The sequence below is a fragment of the Lactuca sativa genome, chromosome 1, assembly GCF_002870075.4.
Source record: "Lactuca sativa cultivar Salinas chromosome 1, Lsat_Salinas_v11, whole genome shotgun sequence".
In the NCBI taxonomy this organism is placed as follows: Eukaryota; Viridiplantae; Streptophyta; class Magnoliopsida; order Asterales; family Asteraceae; genus Lactuca; species Lactuca sativa.
Window position 1 is genome coordinate 182,091,896 of NC_056623.2, and position 14,334 is coordinate 182,106,229.

The 14,334-nt window shown below is 33.9% G+C and overlaps 1 protein-coding gene across 2 annotated transcripts; it reads right to left on the reverse strand.

Annotated features, from left to right (window-relative positions):
* Positions 1-1,775: 1,775 nt before the first annotated feature.
* LOC111910825 (ABC transporter C family member 12) lies at positions 1,776-13,399 on the reverse strand. 2 transcript variants are annotated; one of them, XM_023906643.3, is made up of 25 exons: positions 13,047-13,399; positions 12,581-12,960; positions 11,939-12,117; positions 11,688-11,727; positions 11,145-11,301; positions 10,616-10,811; positions 10,420-10,444; positions 10,292-10,348; positions 10,065-10,130; positions 9,877-9,951; positions 9,138-9,245; positions 8,920-9,054; positions 8,669-8,775; positions 8,508-8,601; positions 8,223-8,390; positions 7,769-8,122; positions 7,564-7,662; positions 7,312-7,464; positions 6,474-6,844; positions 6,211-6,391; positions 5,638-5,961; positions 4,520-5,276; positions 3,895-4,016; positions 2,586-2,831; positions 1,776-2,229 (listed from the first exon to the last, which is right to left on the reverse strand). In XM_023906643.3, exons 2-25 carry the CDS (start codon positions 12,911-12,913, stop codon positions 2,086-2,088), a joined length of 4,491 nt encoding a protein of 1,496 aa, XP_023762411.1. In that variant the 5' UTR covers positions 12,914-12,960; positions 13,047-13,399; the 3' UTR covers positions 1,776-2,085. The 2 variants fall into 2 exon arrangements, with proteins under 2 accessions (XP_023762411.1, XP_042751462.1); XM_042895528.2 differs by lacking the exon at positions 13,047-13,399 and adding an exon at positions 12,247-12,399 and having other exon boundaries at positions 12,581-12,707.
* Between the last annotated feature and the right edge of the window lie 935 nt (positions 13,400-14,334).

A 14,334-nucleotide genomic window follows, 5' to 3' on the forward strand; every position in this document is an offset into this window, starting at 1 on the left:
CATACTACGTGTGACCTGGAGGGTCATCAGTTATGCGATCGTCAATCAGCATGGTTACATACGAGTTCACATTCGGACCTTTAATTAACACCTTAAAAATTAAAGGCGAAGCAGACTCCCCGAGGTGTATTGTACATTTAATACTACCTGGAGTCTGCATTTTTATTACATTCAGCCGGCAGTGACACTGCTGGGGTAAATCATTATTTTCCCAATTTCTTTACATGAATGAAGTCTAAAACTATATTTTCATACTGATAGTTTCACTGGGAAAACTTTTACATTTTCAAAGGATCAAACATACAGTTAACCGGGTCTTGGTAGAAGACTACTTTTACTGGAAAATATAGGATTTTCTAGGGATCATACTATTTTCAAACATCGATGACAGCTATTATATTACATGATTGTAAACACTTTTATACAAGAAATGACACTAAATACTTATGAACTCACCATCTTTATGCTAATACTCGTTTTCAAAATAACTTGTATTCGCAGGTCATCAGTAGACAGGTACAGATGCAGCTTTTGAGAAGATTGAGCACATATAAGACTCATCTTTTATTTTGATTATATTTTTGGTGTCTTACAAACTGTACAGAACACGCTTGTATTACAATTATTATATTAATGCAATAGATGTTGTTGCTTGTCTTTACTATTATGCATTGTTATGATACTGTACATGACGTCCTCCACCCCGGAACGTGTTCTGCCGTTCTCGGTTTTGGGGTGTGACACTATATACGATAGTCACTGGAAGGGCGGCTACTATTTGGAAAATGAGGATTGGTCTATGGGTCTGAGAGCTCGCATCCACAAACTGCTAGTGGGAGTTAACTACTGGGATACCGAGCCAACTGATTCACTCCCACTTTAGAGCTTCAAAATAACTTTGGAAAAGGTCCCAAACGTACCACAACAGATTGACAGCAGAGGAGATTGTGGAATGTTTTTGTGTTGGTTCCTGGAGACGTTGATCACCGGAAAATCGATTTTTGTAGAGAGTAAAACTGGTCCATGAGCTTTGGGTTATTGAAAATGACTAGCGGATATTTTTTGGGTACAAGGACAAAGACAATTTAAATATCGTATTTGTAATACTACCTACAGACACATCCTTTATTTAGTTTATGTATTTATTAGTTGTTTGTTGATTTTAATTGTATTTTATATTTGATAAAACAAAAAGTATACATCTTATAAGCAAAACTTAAACATTTTAAAAAAGCAAAACTTATACATTATATAAAACCAAAACTTACGCTAAAAGAAAAACCATATGTTACACGTTAAAAAAAATGATTTTAAAATTGTTTTTACTAAAACATATAAACATATGCTGATTATAAATATGCCCTTTTTCATGCATTATTAGTAACGATACTTTTTAGATATAACTAATTCTATGTACTTATAGGTGTGACTAATATATTATGTCTCGTTATTATTTGTCTTTTTTATTTTAGATAAGGTAAAAAATAAAATAAAACTTGGTAAATTACCATACTAATTAACATGAATATTACTATTATAGTCACTGAGGTATGTTACATACATTTAAAAAATGTTAATTAAGAAACAAATCGCAAGTCGGCGTATAATATTAATGTTATAACGTTATTTTTTCATCATATAATACACATTAAAAGCCACTAAATTTATTTATATATTCTGATATAGCATGTTAATCAATAATAATGTTAGAATTTAAAAATTAAAAACAATCATAAAAAATCAATTTGAAATTTTTAAATAGTAATAAAATAATATTGAAAAGATAAACAATAATTATTTTATATAATGATTTGAGGTTTAAAAAGATGGGAAAAACAAAACCCAACATAATTCATAGTATACTAGATTAAGGTGTATATCAAAACACCCTTTCAACATATATACCCTACAAATAAATGTGTCTTAATGGTAGAATGAATTGAAGGTCCTTGTTAGTTGACTTTTACCAACATAACTAGAGCCGTGTTTTCTTCTTCTCCTGCTGCACCAAAATATTGTTTCCACCATGAGTTTCAATCTATATATCCTTCCAGACCAATTTGTGGTATGGGTCATTGTCAGCAATCAGTTGTGAACTTGTTTATTTCCTTCTCTGCCTAGTACAATGTCCTGTAGATACTGAGCATTTGCAGCCCCTGTACTTTGAACCATCTTCAAGAACGCCCCTTCATGTGATATTAATCTTTCTGGAGTATCATATTCCACAATCTGGAAAAACAAATTCATGTTTAACAAACAGCTTTGATATAAAAAGTAAAAACTGCTTTGCTTCACTTTTGTTACATGGGATTAAACTAGACTTGAAAACCATTCTAAGGATGGATTTTGTACAAGGGAGTGAGAGGTCTCCAACTTCCTCCTAGTCCAATGCATGTCAGTCAAACGCAGTACAGGGCGTAGTGTTGGGCATGGACTAGGAAAAATTGCAAAAAAGGTGGGGAAGGACCTCTCTCATCATCTATATGCAAAAGACAAAAAAGGCCTCCTCATCTTTATCATTGGAAATAGCCCTAGAAAGCTTATTTATTAAGTCGTAAAGGATAAACATATTAATTCCAACATACTTGACCATTCTGGAGCACGAGAATCCGAGCGCAGTCAATGATGGTATTGAGGCGATGAGCGATAATGAGCATTGTGCATGATTTGAATTCTTTGCGTATTGTTTTCTGTATAAGATGATCAGTTCTGACATCAACTGCTGCAGTTGCTTCGTCCAGAACAAGAATCTTTGATTTCCTTAGCAACGCCCGACCAAGACTCAGTAGTTGTCTTTGTCCAACACTGAAGTTCTCCCCTCCCTCTGACACCTTCATTACAACCAAACCAAACCAAACCAAACCAAACCAACCCATCCATCATTCAACAACCAATACATTATAAAAACCCCACCATTTAATTTTTATACACCCGGAAATCAAGGAAACAAGGCTTTCACCATTAACTCCTAACTTTTCCTTCATTTATTTTTGGACTAACTACAACAAATAGAAACCTACTTTCATTTAGTTATGCTACAATTATTATAACACCCAACCCAACATTCACTTGTTTCTATTCCAGCATACTACTTTCAATTCTTTTCTTATTAAGTCAATGTGTTTTGATATATATATATATATATATATATATATATATATATATATATATATACACACCCAATTATAGGGCATAGCATTGTACTTCCAATTTTTCTCTTATTAAGATATTATACTTTGAAAAGTCTGTCCAATTATAGCAGTGAGAATTGTTTTGCATTTGGATGACAGGCAGACAGACAATGTTATGATTGGGTAGAGTTTTCAATGTATAATGTTGTAATATGAGAAATGAAATTGTATTTACCCTTTATATTTTTCCTACCATTTCCCCATGTATCCGGTCATTTTCTCAAATACTTTATCGGGAATTCAGGACGACATTTAATGGAGAAAAATTAAATAAGGTCCAAGTTTTTTCAAATATTCTCAAATACGTCAAATAAAAATCCAATTAATTCCATAGTCTATGACTTTAAAGTACATCTTAGTATATTTTAAAAATCTATCCACTTAAAGCATTGGAATGTCAGATTTTTTTTTCTTATCAAGGCATTATGCTTTGAAAAATTTTCAATGTGTACAAAATAGTAATAGGAAGAAATGAAAGTGGGATGTTATAGAAAAACCAATGGTGACATGTTGCTATTTCTTGCATTTAACCCTTTATTTTCTCCTTCCATTTCCCCAAGTGTGCTGATTTTCTCAAATACCTTGTAAAACATCATTCATCAAGACAACCGGACGACACTTAATGGGGGGGAAAGAAAAAACCGGAAGCATTTTCAAATATGTTGCACTAAACAAAATTCAAATAAAATATATGAAGTCATACCTCGGCATCCAAACCCAATGCATTTCTAGAAATCGCATTCTTCAAATATGATCGTTCAAGAGCCTCCCAAAGATCCGCATCACAATGTTCATTAAACGGATCAAGATTAAAACGCACAGTACCTACAAAATAAGAAAGTCATTAGAATATCTTATTAATTTATAACAATCTTTAAACAAAAAAAAGTTTTCCTGCATCAATTATCAATTATCTTAATAATTGCATCAGAATATCTGGCAATATTTTATTTCAAATTTAGAAAATGAAACCTACAAACAAAAGAAAGAGAAAATGCCACCAATCAGTCCCATGGCCAATATGAAAAGGTATAGCATATGTCCCTAGGCAGGAAATAATCCAAATAGAGGCAAACTCAATGATAAACATGCTTATGTTATCAAAACATAAAGTAAGTGAAATAAATAGTTACCTATCACTTTTATGGGGGGGAAATGACAAAAAGTTGTTGTATTTCCAGTATTACATTAGGCCCAAAAATACAAACACTATTTGTAAAAAAGGTACATTGGACGATAAGGATAAGGTGAAGGAGGGGAAAAAATCCACTCTCCCATGGAGATGATCTGAGTGAGTCCCATGCATCGCAAGCAAGCGATAATCATACCTGAAAAAAGAACGGGTGATTGTGGTATGATCCCAAGAACTTTACGCAAATCCTTCAATCCAAAAGTGGAAATGTCATAATTATCAATAAAAATTCTTCCTTTTTCTAATTCAACCATCCGAAACAATGCATTGATGATTGTAGATTTTCCGGCACCGGTCCTTCCAACAATCCCAACCTTCTCGGACGGTGACACAGCAAAGGAGACGCCATGCAAGACGGGAGGAAGACCATGTCTATACCGAAATCCCACATTTTCAAACTCAACTAAACCCAATGACGGCCATCCGGGCGGCGGGCGGTTGTTTTCAATTATTTCCGGAGCCTCAGACGGCAAGTCGATATACGTGCCCACACGCTCGACCGCATTGAAACTATTTTCTGCCCTACTTGCTTGTCTTAGAACATTACTCATAAGATTTGTGATATTTAAGGAATAACTTAGGAGCAAACCAATTGTGGATGCGAAAGCTACTTGGTCATTTGTTCTTCCCGATTGCATCACTGCAAATGTGGCCGTGAACCAAATCATTATGCCGCCTAATGTTTCTAGTCTTATAGTAAGCCAACGGTTGGAACTAAAGTTTATGAGGGTGAATCTAATGTTGTTGTCCATTGATTTCCCATTAATTCTTGCCATACGATCATACGCTTTGTAAGCACGGATACTTGATAAACCGTTTAATGCTTCGCCAAATTGTGCGTACACAGGAGATCTTGTAATGGAGTCCAACCGCTTCACTTCCCTTGACGTGCTCTGCACCAAAAACTTTTCATCTTAGCATGCATACCTCATAAATAAAATAGCAACCTACTTTACTAGCCAATAATAATAATAATAATAATAATAATAATAATAATAATGTACTTCATTTGTCACCCATACTATTTAGCTATGTACTCACGTTTATTTACTTGAAACATACTTACATTTTTTCACCGATAATAAATAGCATATGTACAACATAATAGCAACACATTTAAATTTACTTTACACAAATAGCAACATATACGTTGCTATTATCATTAAAAAAAATGTAAGTATGTTTCTATAATGGGTAAAAATGAAAGTTTACTATCTTGCCTAGCTACTGCACATTAAGATCTAAATTACTAACCTGATAGTAGAGGTAGGCAGTGTAAAACAGAAGAAGAAGAGGCATTATGGCCCACAAAGATATCGTGCTGACAATGCCAATAAGCACAAAAGTGGAAAGTAATTGCCAAACTTGATTCAGAAATGTATTGGCAAGATTAGCAACATTACGATCTATATCACCGATATCATTTGCAAAGCGATTGATCACCCGACCAAGGGGATTTGTTTGGAAAAAGGCTGTGGGAGCTCGAAGAACCGAATACACCAATGTATCATGAAGTTTTTTAGCAGCATGAAGACTTGATGTAATTAACCAGAAAGAATTTGCAAATGTCACCAATACCTGCATAAAAAGGGTTTAACCAACTATTCCAAATGTTCGCTTGATATGTTAGAAATCCCTTAACTTAGGTTTTCATTTCCAAATATATGAAAATATGACTGGTAACAAAATACTGATACGATTTGACGTAATAATAACAGCAACATACAGAACTTTAAGAAAAAAAAAACAACAACAATATTTTGACGGTTTGAGGAGGGAATTTTAACAATAAAAAAGATTTGAGGTTAGTATGTAGAGTGTAGGTACCTGTCCAATGGACAAGAGGGCATAGATGAGAATGTAAAAAGCGGGGCCCCGAGCTGTTGTAGTGCTTTGCTCTGTCCAGTAACTTAACCACGTGCTACTTGAAATTCGAAGGACTTCGGTTGAAATATAGCATGCTAATAATATAATGACAACCCACAGGCCTCCTAAAGCATCCTTGTACCTGTAAGTAATAACCACAGCCCTAAGCTTCCAAAGAAATCACAATATAGTCCCTCAATTTATCAACAGCCCCTGAAGTTTACCTTGCTAAAACCTTCCAGCTAACAATGCCGGTTTGCCTATCTTCTTGCTTGATAAGAAGAGATTTATGATTCTTTTTTGATGATGTATGTGTAATGGTTGTTGGATCATTTATTGAGTCATGATGAGAATAATATGGTTTTGAGGATGTATTGGTTGTGCATTCGGTGGTTCCATCCATTCCACCCACCTTTTCCATTAATTTCCGAAATAGCAACCCACTTTCCGAGAGCTCTTGAAAAGTTCCTTCCTCTTTGACCATACCTTCTGAGACCAACAGAATTGTATCCACCTGAGGAAGAAAATGAAGCTGGTTTGTAACAAGCACCCTTGTTTTCCCTCGCAACTCTTCCTTGATGCACCTTTCAAACACCTGGAGGACATGACATTCATGCTGTTTCCAGTCAGTATCTTATTTACTTGATTATCATTAAAAGACTAAGCTAAGCTTATTTACTTCATCTGATATATGTATGTTCATGTAATGGACAAAGTTCTTTCCCCACTAAATCCTAGATTTCTTCCTTCAATTTCCCCACCCCAACTATGCTTGCTTATTTTCTCTTATAGCCAGGAAACAAAGAAGCAGGCCTTATGCCTATGCCTATACATGAGTGTTTCCTTTTTCGACTTAATAGAGAAAGTCAGACCCCTGGGAATCCTAACTTTTTACAAACTTTTCTTCATATATAATATGTAAACATTCCTTGAATGCTTTTTTAATATCCAAATAGTGAAATCATTAATTAAAGAAAAGGTATATTTTCATAATTAGTATTACTCTGCAATCATTATTATTATTATTATAAGAAAATCGAAAAGAAGGTACCATAAATTTACCTCTCGACCAACATGAGTATCTAGAGCACTCAATGGGTCATCAAATATGTAGACATCTGAGTTTGAGTATACTGCTCTAGCCATTGAGACTCTTTGCTTTTGTCCACCACTAATATTCACTCCTCTTTCACCTATCTCTGTGAGATCACGACCCTAAGAAAAAGAACACCAAAATTCAAGAATCAAGCTCACACAATTTAAAAAAGATACATAACTTTGATGCTCTAAATAATATGTATTGGGACACTTAACTGGCAGAATATCAAGGTCATGCGGCAATGCAGTTACTTGTACAGTCTTCCAATATCGTGAAGCTTCAAACTTCGATCCAAATAATATGTTTTCACGTACCTACAGACAGACACGAAACGAAAAATTGTAAAGTGGAATGATGTATGCTTGTGTAGCATTGAAAAATAAAAATTGGAAGTTTACTTTTAGAGAAAAAGGGCCTTACTGTAGCATTGAATATCCAAGAAATTTGAGGGACATAGGCAGCGGTTCCTCTGATGACAACACTAGTATTAGTAATAGTATTTTCCAAAGGAGGAAGCTCGCCAAGCATCGCTGAAATAAGGGATGTTTTTCCTTCACCTGTAGCACCTACGATTGCAACTAAACTGCCAACTGGTATATCTATGTTTATATCTGCTAATGTTGGTTTTGTGGCATTCGGGTCCCATGAAAAGTAGCCATTTTTTATGGAAATTGCAGGAAGCCCCGGTTCAAGAGGTGGATTGGGTAACAGAATTCTTTCTTCACCTAAATATAGTTCCTCTAAACGCTGTAACGATACGTATGCATTCACAGCCTACAAAACAAACAAACAACCATCTTCACTAACCATCTCATTCTCACCCAAAAAGAGCAGATATGTATTGGTGAGAAAGAAAGAGAGAGAGAGAGAGAACCTGAGTTATTAAGTTAGGAAGCGTGTTTAAAGGAGTTCGAAGCACTGTAAATAAGGAAAGTGACGTGAAAGCCCTTGAAGGTGTCAACTCTCCACCAAGCAAAGTGAAGACACCAAATGAAATCACCGCCACAAGAACCGGAAGGCTGTTGAGTATAAAATTGTTGCACTGCAATGGCAATGGCAATGGCAATTGCAAACAAAAGTAAACTAAACAATTTGGAACTTACTTTTTTTTAACAATGTACAGTAATAAAAATAAAAAAAAATAAAAATGTTTGCTGACCGCTCCCAGAAATTGTGATTTCCATAACCATAGAAGCTCATCTTTCCTGATAGTTTCAACTTTTGTTTGGAAACTTTGCTCCCATGCATAACATCTATCCATTTTACCAAAAGTTGTGAGGTTCCTTGGCAAAATAAATACTAATATAATATAATACATACTTTACAGTCTCTATTGCCGCCATTATTTCACTCATTAGCCCAACTCTTTTGTCAGTGTACTGTAAGCCTTCCTTGGATAATTTCCGCATTTTGCTCACAATCATCGTCTGTTATCAGATCAGCATCAGCCATCACAAATAAGTACAAAAAACGGTATCTGTATAAAACTTTTATATTTTTAAAGAAACCCTGTTTTTAATACAAGGATTTCAAACTTGATATTTTTTATTTTTTTTTTTTTTTTAAATTACCTGTACAGGGAACATGAGAATCAGAAGCAGACAAGCCACAAGTGAAGCAACCCCTAATTGTTGGTAAAGAAGAATCATGGAAAGAACAATTCTGAATGGAGCTGACCATAACCCATGAAGTTGATTGCATACTTGCTGTAAATAGGAATAAGTTGATACTTTTTGTTTTTGATAACATCAAGAAACAAATACATACATACATACATACATACACACACCTGGAGTGCATTGGCATCTGTGGTTATCATATTTGTAATTTTCCCAGATGGGAAATTCTTTCGTGCTTCATGGGTCAGCCTTAAGGATTTTCGAAACACAGCAGCCACCTGTAATAATATACACTAATGAGTTTCTGGCGAATATTGTATATCATTTACACCCACAACTACAAGGAATCATCCAGCACACATTAATTATATATAATATATGGTCCTAAAATAAAGAAACAACACACAATTTCAAGGTAAAAATCCTTTCCTCATATCCTTTATACATGCCTGGAACGTATCAATATTATTATATCATATGCAAGAATAATGTATAGTTTTAAATCTAAAAATGGAAATTTAAACATAATAAAATATCATCAAAACCCAAATAAAATTATAATTCTATCTACTTTTAGAAAACTAAACTGTAATGTACTTTAAAATCATGAAATGCTTGGAAAAAGGCATTATAGATTACATAGAGACAAATGATAAATATTATAATTTTTCATTCTATTCCATTCCATGACATACCCCCTCCCATGGACAAGGAATGAAAATTAACAAATTGGAAGGATTCATGTTCCTTCAAGAATGGTTGATTCCATTTCATGAGACAAAACAAACAGCTTATGTCATTCCAATAAAACAAACGGAACCACTCATTCCCATCCTAACTGCATAATACCAAACACTACCTAATAATAACATGTAAAGATAATATTAAATATTAAAATAAACAACTTACCAAAATTGACCTTATACGGAACCCGGTCCTTGCAACATTCTGAAAGTATTGAGCTTCACAGAGAACTCCTAATGACTGGATGTAATAGTTGACTATTTGTTAGCACTACCTTTTTTTCCTATATACTTTTTCTTGCAAAATGTGAAGTTATAAATAAGCATATCAAAGACAAACAAATTACTACATACCACACCAACAAAAATTGAGAAGGCATAGATGTAGCCTATCCATGAAGGATCACCTCGTTGCAAAGACTGCAATGTAAAAAGATGAATCATATGAATATGAATATGGTCACCCTTAACATTTAACAAGAGCATAAAGTTTCAGTTGTAAATGTTTGTTTTGTAAACTGATATGATGATTGTTTATTTTACCTAATATTTATACGAAAAATAAACAAAATGGGACTTGCCTGTAGAAGATAGTTTAATATAACTGGTCCCACAAATTGGGAAAGATCGTTGCCAACCTACAAATGAAACGATGTGGATCTTGAGTTAGTTGAATGTAGCAGGTAATTCAAAAGTTCAGGGGCATTACTTTGAAAAGGCCACCAAACCAGAACCTGCAGAGGACAACCAACAGCCAATAGTTAAATAAAAACCAGGTTTGGTGGAAATGATGTCAATGGGAGAAACAGAGTTTGCAATTTTTTTCCCAAGCAAAAAGGCTTCACTCTCGTCTATGCAAAAGACATGAATAGCATAGCATTGAAAATAGAAGTAAAAATAGTCACCTTCCTCCAACACAGTTATTCAGACAGCGTAAGAGAAACGGTTTTGACTTGTGAGATTCATCAGCCCAATATTTTTGGAACTTTCTACTCAGTGTCTCTGTCTGGTCCCACGTATCTAATGTCCAAACATCTTTTTCTGTTATAGGCTTTCGGTAGCCCTGTTCCATAAGGGGAGTCATCCATCCAAAATATATTCCTGCCAAAACCACCGTATTTATTATCACTAAACACTTTAACAAATAATATATGCTGTTGTTTCTTTTTTACTTAATGGATTTAATTTGGTCAACATTATCGACTAATTAGTAGTTATTCAATTATCTTTATTTAAAATTAGAATATTTGTTAGTATCGTTTATTTTAGAATGGGATTATCTCAGAACACTTCTATATAGGGTTTCAGTAAAAATATCGAGTTTTGGAGACCTACTTGCTTCTCAAATTACGAATTACATGCACTTCCTTTTTACAAATTTTTCCTTCCCTTTTCACAAGTCTCAGTTTATCCAAAGAATAAATAGAGTCTTACTTGAAAATATGTTGGCATGCCTTTCAGGGCAAATATGTTCTCCTCCATGAAGCACTTCATACTTGATGTCATCATGAGGGTCTGTTTGAAGTGGTATATGACCCATGTAGGCATCCAAATTTGGTATATAAGAAAGAAGAAATACTCCAAATAAAGCCTGCATCACATAAAGAATCAATAAATTCATCATTAATGATCACAATTTTGAATCCTATTTAAATGGGTTTCCTAGTTCCTTTGTTGTTTTGGAGTTGCCATTTACTTCTACTATAAGGTAGTGTTTGATGGGATCGGAGAAGAAATGTAATGAAAAAAAAAATTGTTTGTTGTGTCTGATATGATGAAATAGACCATTATTGGTGAGGGAATGTGATTCCTTCCATTCCATAGCAAGGGGATGTTTTTATAACCCATTTTTATTTGTAGGTCTTAATGACACAAATCTTTTTTGTTTTAATTCCATATGATCATAATTAAATTAAAATTTTATTTTCTGAAAATAACTAGAATATATATTTTTTTCTTACAATACAAAAAACAAACCTGGCAGAGCAATGAACTGACGTACGCATAAAGTACAGAGCTGCATAACAAAATACAACTGTGAGTATGCATTCCAAATATCCCAATCATCATTTAACTGAGAGGGGTGCCATTGTTATAATAATAGCTGCACTATACTTTCTAATAACCCTTTTTTTTCATATTAACTATGTGAAAAAAAGGAAATATTAAATCAGATTTAGAATTGAAAACGCAAGTAGTTTAAACAAAGGAAATAGCATGATACTGACCTTGGGTATAAATCTTTTACTGAAAGAATGAGACTAAGTTTCACAGTATCCCCAACCAAGACATAAAGTACACCAAAGCGGACATACCACCGGAACTCTCTAATATACACTTTAGTTTCCAAAAGAGCCATAATCACCAAACAGCTCCAAACAAGGGTCTCAAGGAATAGCGAAACTGCCTGCATAAACATTAATAAAATCTCTTTCATCTATTTGTTTTTATCAAGTCAACTCACATGCTAACAATGTTGGGTGTTGTTTCTTTTCATTTAAAGGACTTAACGAGGGCAGTTTAATAAACCACTAACCCCTAAATTTTACAAATTTACCCTCATTATTTTTCCTTCCATTCCCCAAGTGTGTTTTTAAAACGCTGTTCATCCATACAGCACTTTACAGCCGGGAAGGGTCTGCCCGAATTTCTAACTTTTTTATAACAATAAGCCACCCAAGGTTGAAGCCTGTGAGATTCAGAGTTTCCGAGTATTTAATTCCCAAATTTTTTAACTAACAGAGGTGTTTAAAGATTTTGGTGAAAAACTATAAATTAAATAACACCCGGCCACCTATGAAGATAAAACTAGATTTTTTTTTTTTGCTCTGATGTTGAGTGTCACGACAAGATTGAAAGGAAATATATACCTCAAATGGAGCAAGGCTACTTTGTGCATCAAATTCAAACATGGAAACATCGAAAAGTAACCTGTATAGGGACTCTGAAGCACAATAACCTGCTAAAAAGGCCAACATATAGTTATAGTACTTTGAGCGTAAGCAAAACCTCTGGACCCTAAAGTCTCTCATGATCAACCATAATCTGTATAAGCACAACCCCATCAAAACCACATTCGATATACAACCCACAAACGATTCAATGCCACACGGTGTATAAGCACCAAGAGCACTAGCGGTTGTCTTTGCCCAAATGCCATTTTCCTCTGGCCGACAAAACCAAACCAGTGGCTCAAAACCCATTCTAACACAACAGTAAAGGATTGTGCTACTAACTGACAGAGTCCCACCTGAAACCACGATATACCAAATATCAGTTTGGTACTTCAATTACTTGCAAGTTACAAACCCTAGAGGACAAAATTAGGTCACTTACAGAGCAACTAGTGAAATTACGTGATCGTTTGCATGGGAGCAAAAGTGCCGCGGGAGTGATCTTACTTCCACAGTCGAAGTCCACCTTATAGACAGATCTTGGCCCCATTTGAAATTGAAAGGTGGCCCCAATTGTGGAAGGGCTATGAAAAATTGGTTAATCGTGTGATCGTCACTGCTTACGAACAATCTGAAAGAGGGCATGATCGAGAATCGTTAGTACGACAAATAGATTGGGCCGACAATTTTGGCTGGTGGTGAAGGAAATTTGGCTATATCAGTCTCTCTAGGCAATTGATAAAAGGAAAGGGCGGGTAGAAAGATTCTGTTAACATTATATCTTGTGATTAGCTACTTTTGTCATCTGCTGAGAAGTCAAAATCCCTTTTCCCCCTTTCCCCTTTTTTCGTGGAAGTCATTATATATACAAAGTTACATAAATGGTCCTTGTGTTGACAAAAATAGATCAATTTTTAGTTCTTATAATGGTTTTTTTTTTGCATAGATAGTCATTGTTGTTTCAAAATCTTACAAAAACAATCCTTTTGACAAACGTATTAGTTAACTTCCATATGAAATTTTTCATGCCATAAGGACCATTTATATAATTTGTTCTTGCCACAAAGACCACTTATGTAATTTAGATTTTTTTACGCTTTGTTTGAATACATTGTTTAATTTTTATTTATATTTTTTTCACTTACATTGTTTAATGTTTATTTACATTTTTTTCACTTACATTTTTGACTTTTTGTTATTGAGGTTTTGTTCGAATAAATTCTTCTACTTATTTGATGTTTCGTTCGAGTATATTTATTAATGTTTTTATGATGTTTTGTTAAAGTACATTTTTCTAATGCTTTTTTATATTTTGTTTATTTATATTTGTTAAAGATTTTATGGGCATTGTAATCATACTTTTTAACTTAATTCACTTACAATTAAATTTCTTTTTTCCTTTTTGTTCTTTTAATATAGATAAGGTTACATAGTTATTATTTATTAATTCAAATATATATAACACATATAGTGTTGTATATTTATTATTATTGTAAATCTTTTTATAAATATCTTTTGTAAAAAAAATTGTATAATGGTTTGTTAAAAATAAAAAATAACTTAAAAACATTACAATTAAGTCCAATGTGAAATGACGTGATTGCACTTGACAAGGCCGTGAAGCGGTCTTAAGTTATAGCATATGTGTACAATCAGAATATCTAGGCTAGTCAGAATCCAAAACAGATGTCAAGTTATACATAGATTAATCAAAATTTGTATAACTCTAA

Excerpts from the sequence above, each read along its gene's own strand:
- LOC111910825 (XM_023906643.3), bottom strand. The coding sequence starts at position 12,913 with ATGGGTTTTGAGCCACTGGTTTGGTTTTGTCGGCCAGAGGAAAATGGC. Across the intron at positions 9,246-9,876 it reads TCCGTATAAGGTCAATTTTG|GTGGCTGCTGTGTTTCGAAA; the intron begins GTAAGTTGTTTA and ends ATATTATTACAG. Across the intron at positions 2,230-2,585 it reads TCGTGCTCCAGAATGGTCAA|ATTGTGGAATATGATACTCC; the intron begins GTATGTTGGAAT and ends TTGTTTTTCCAG.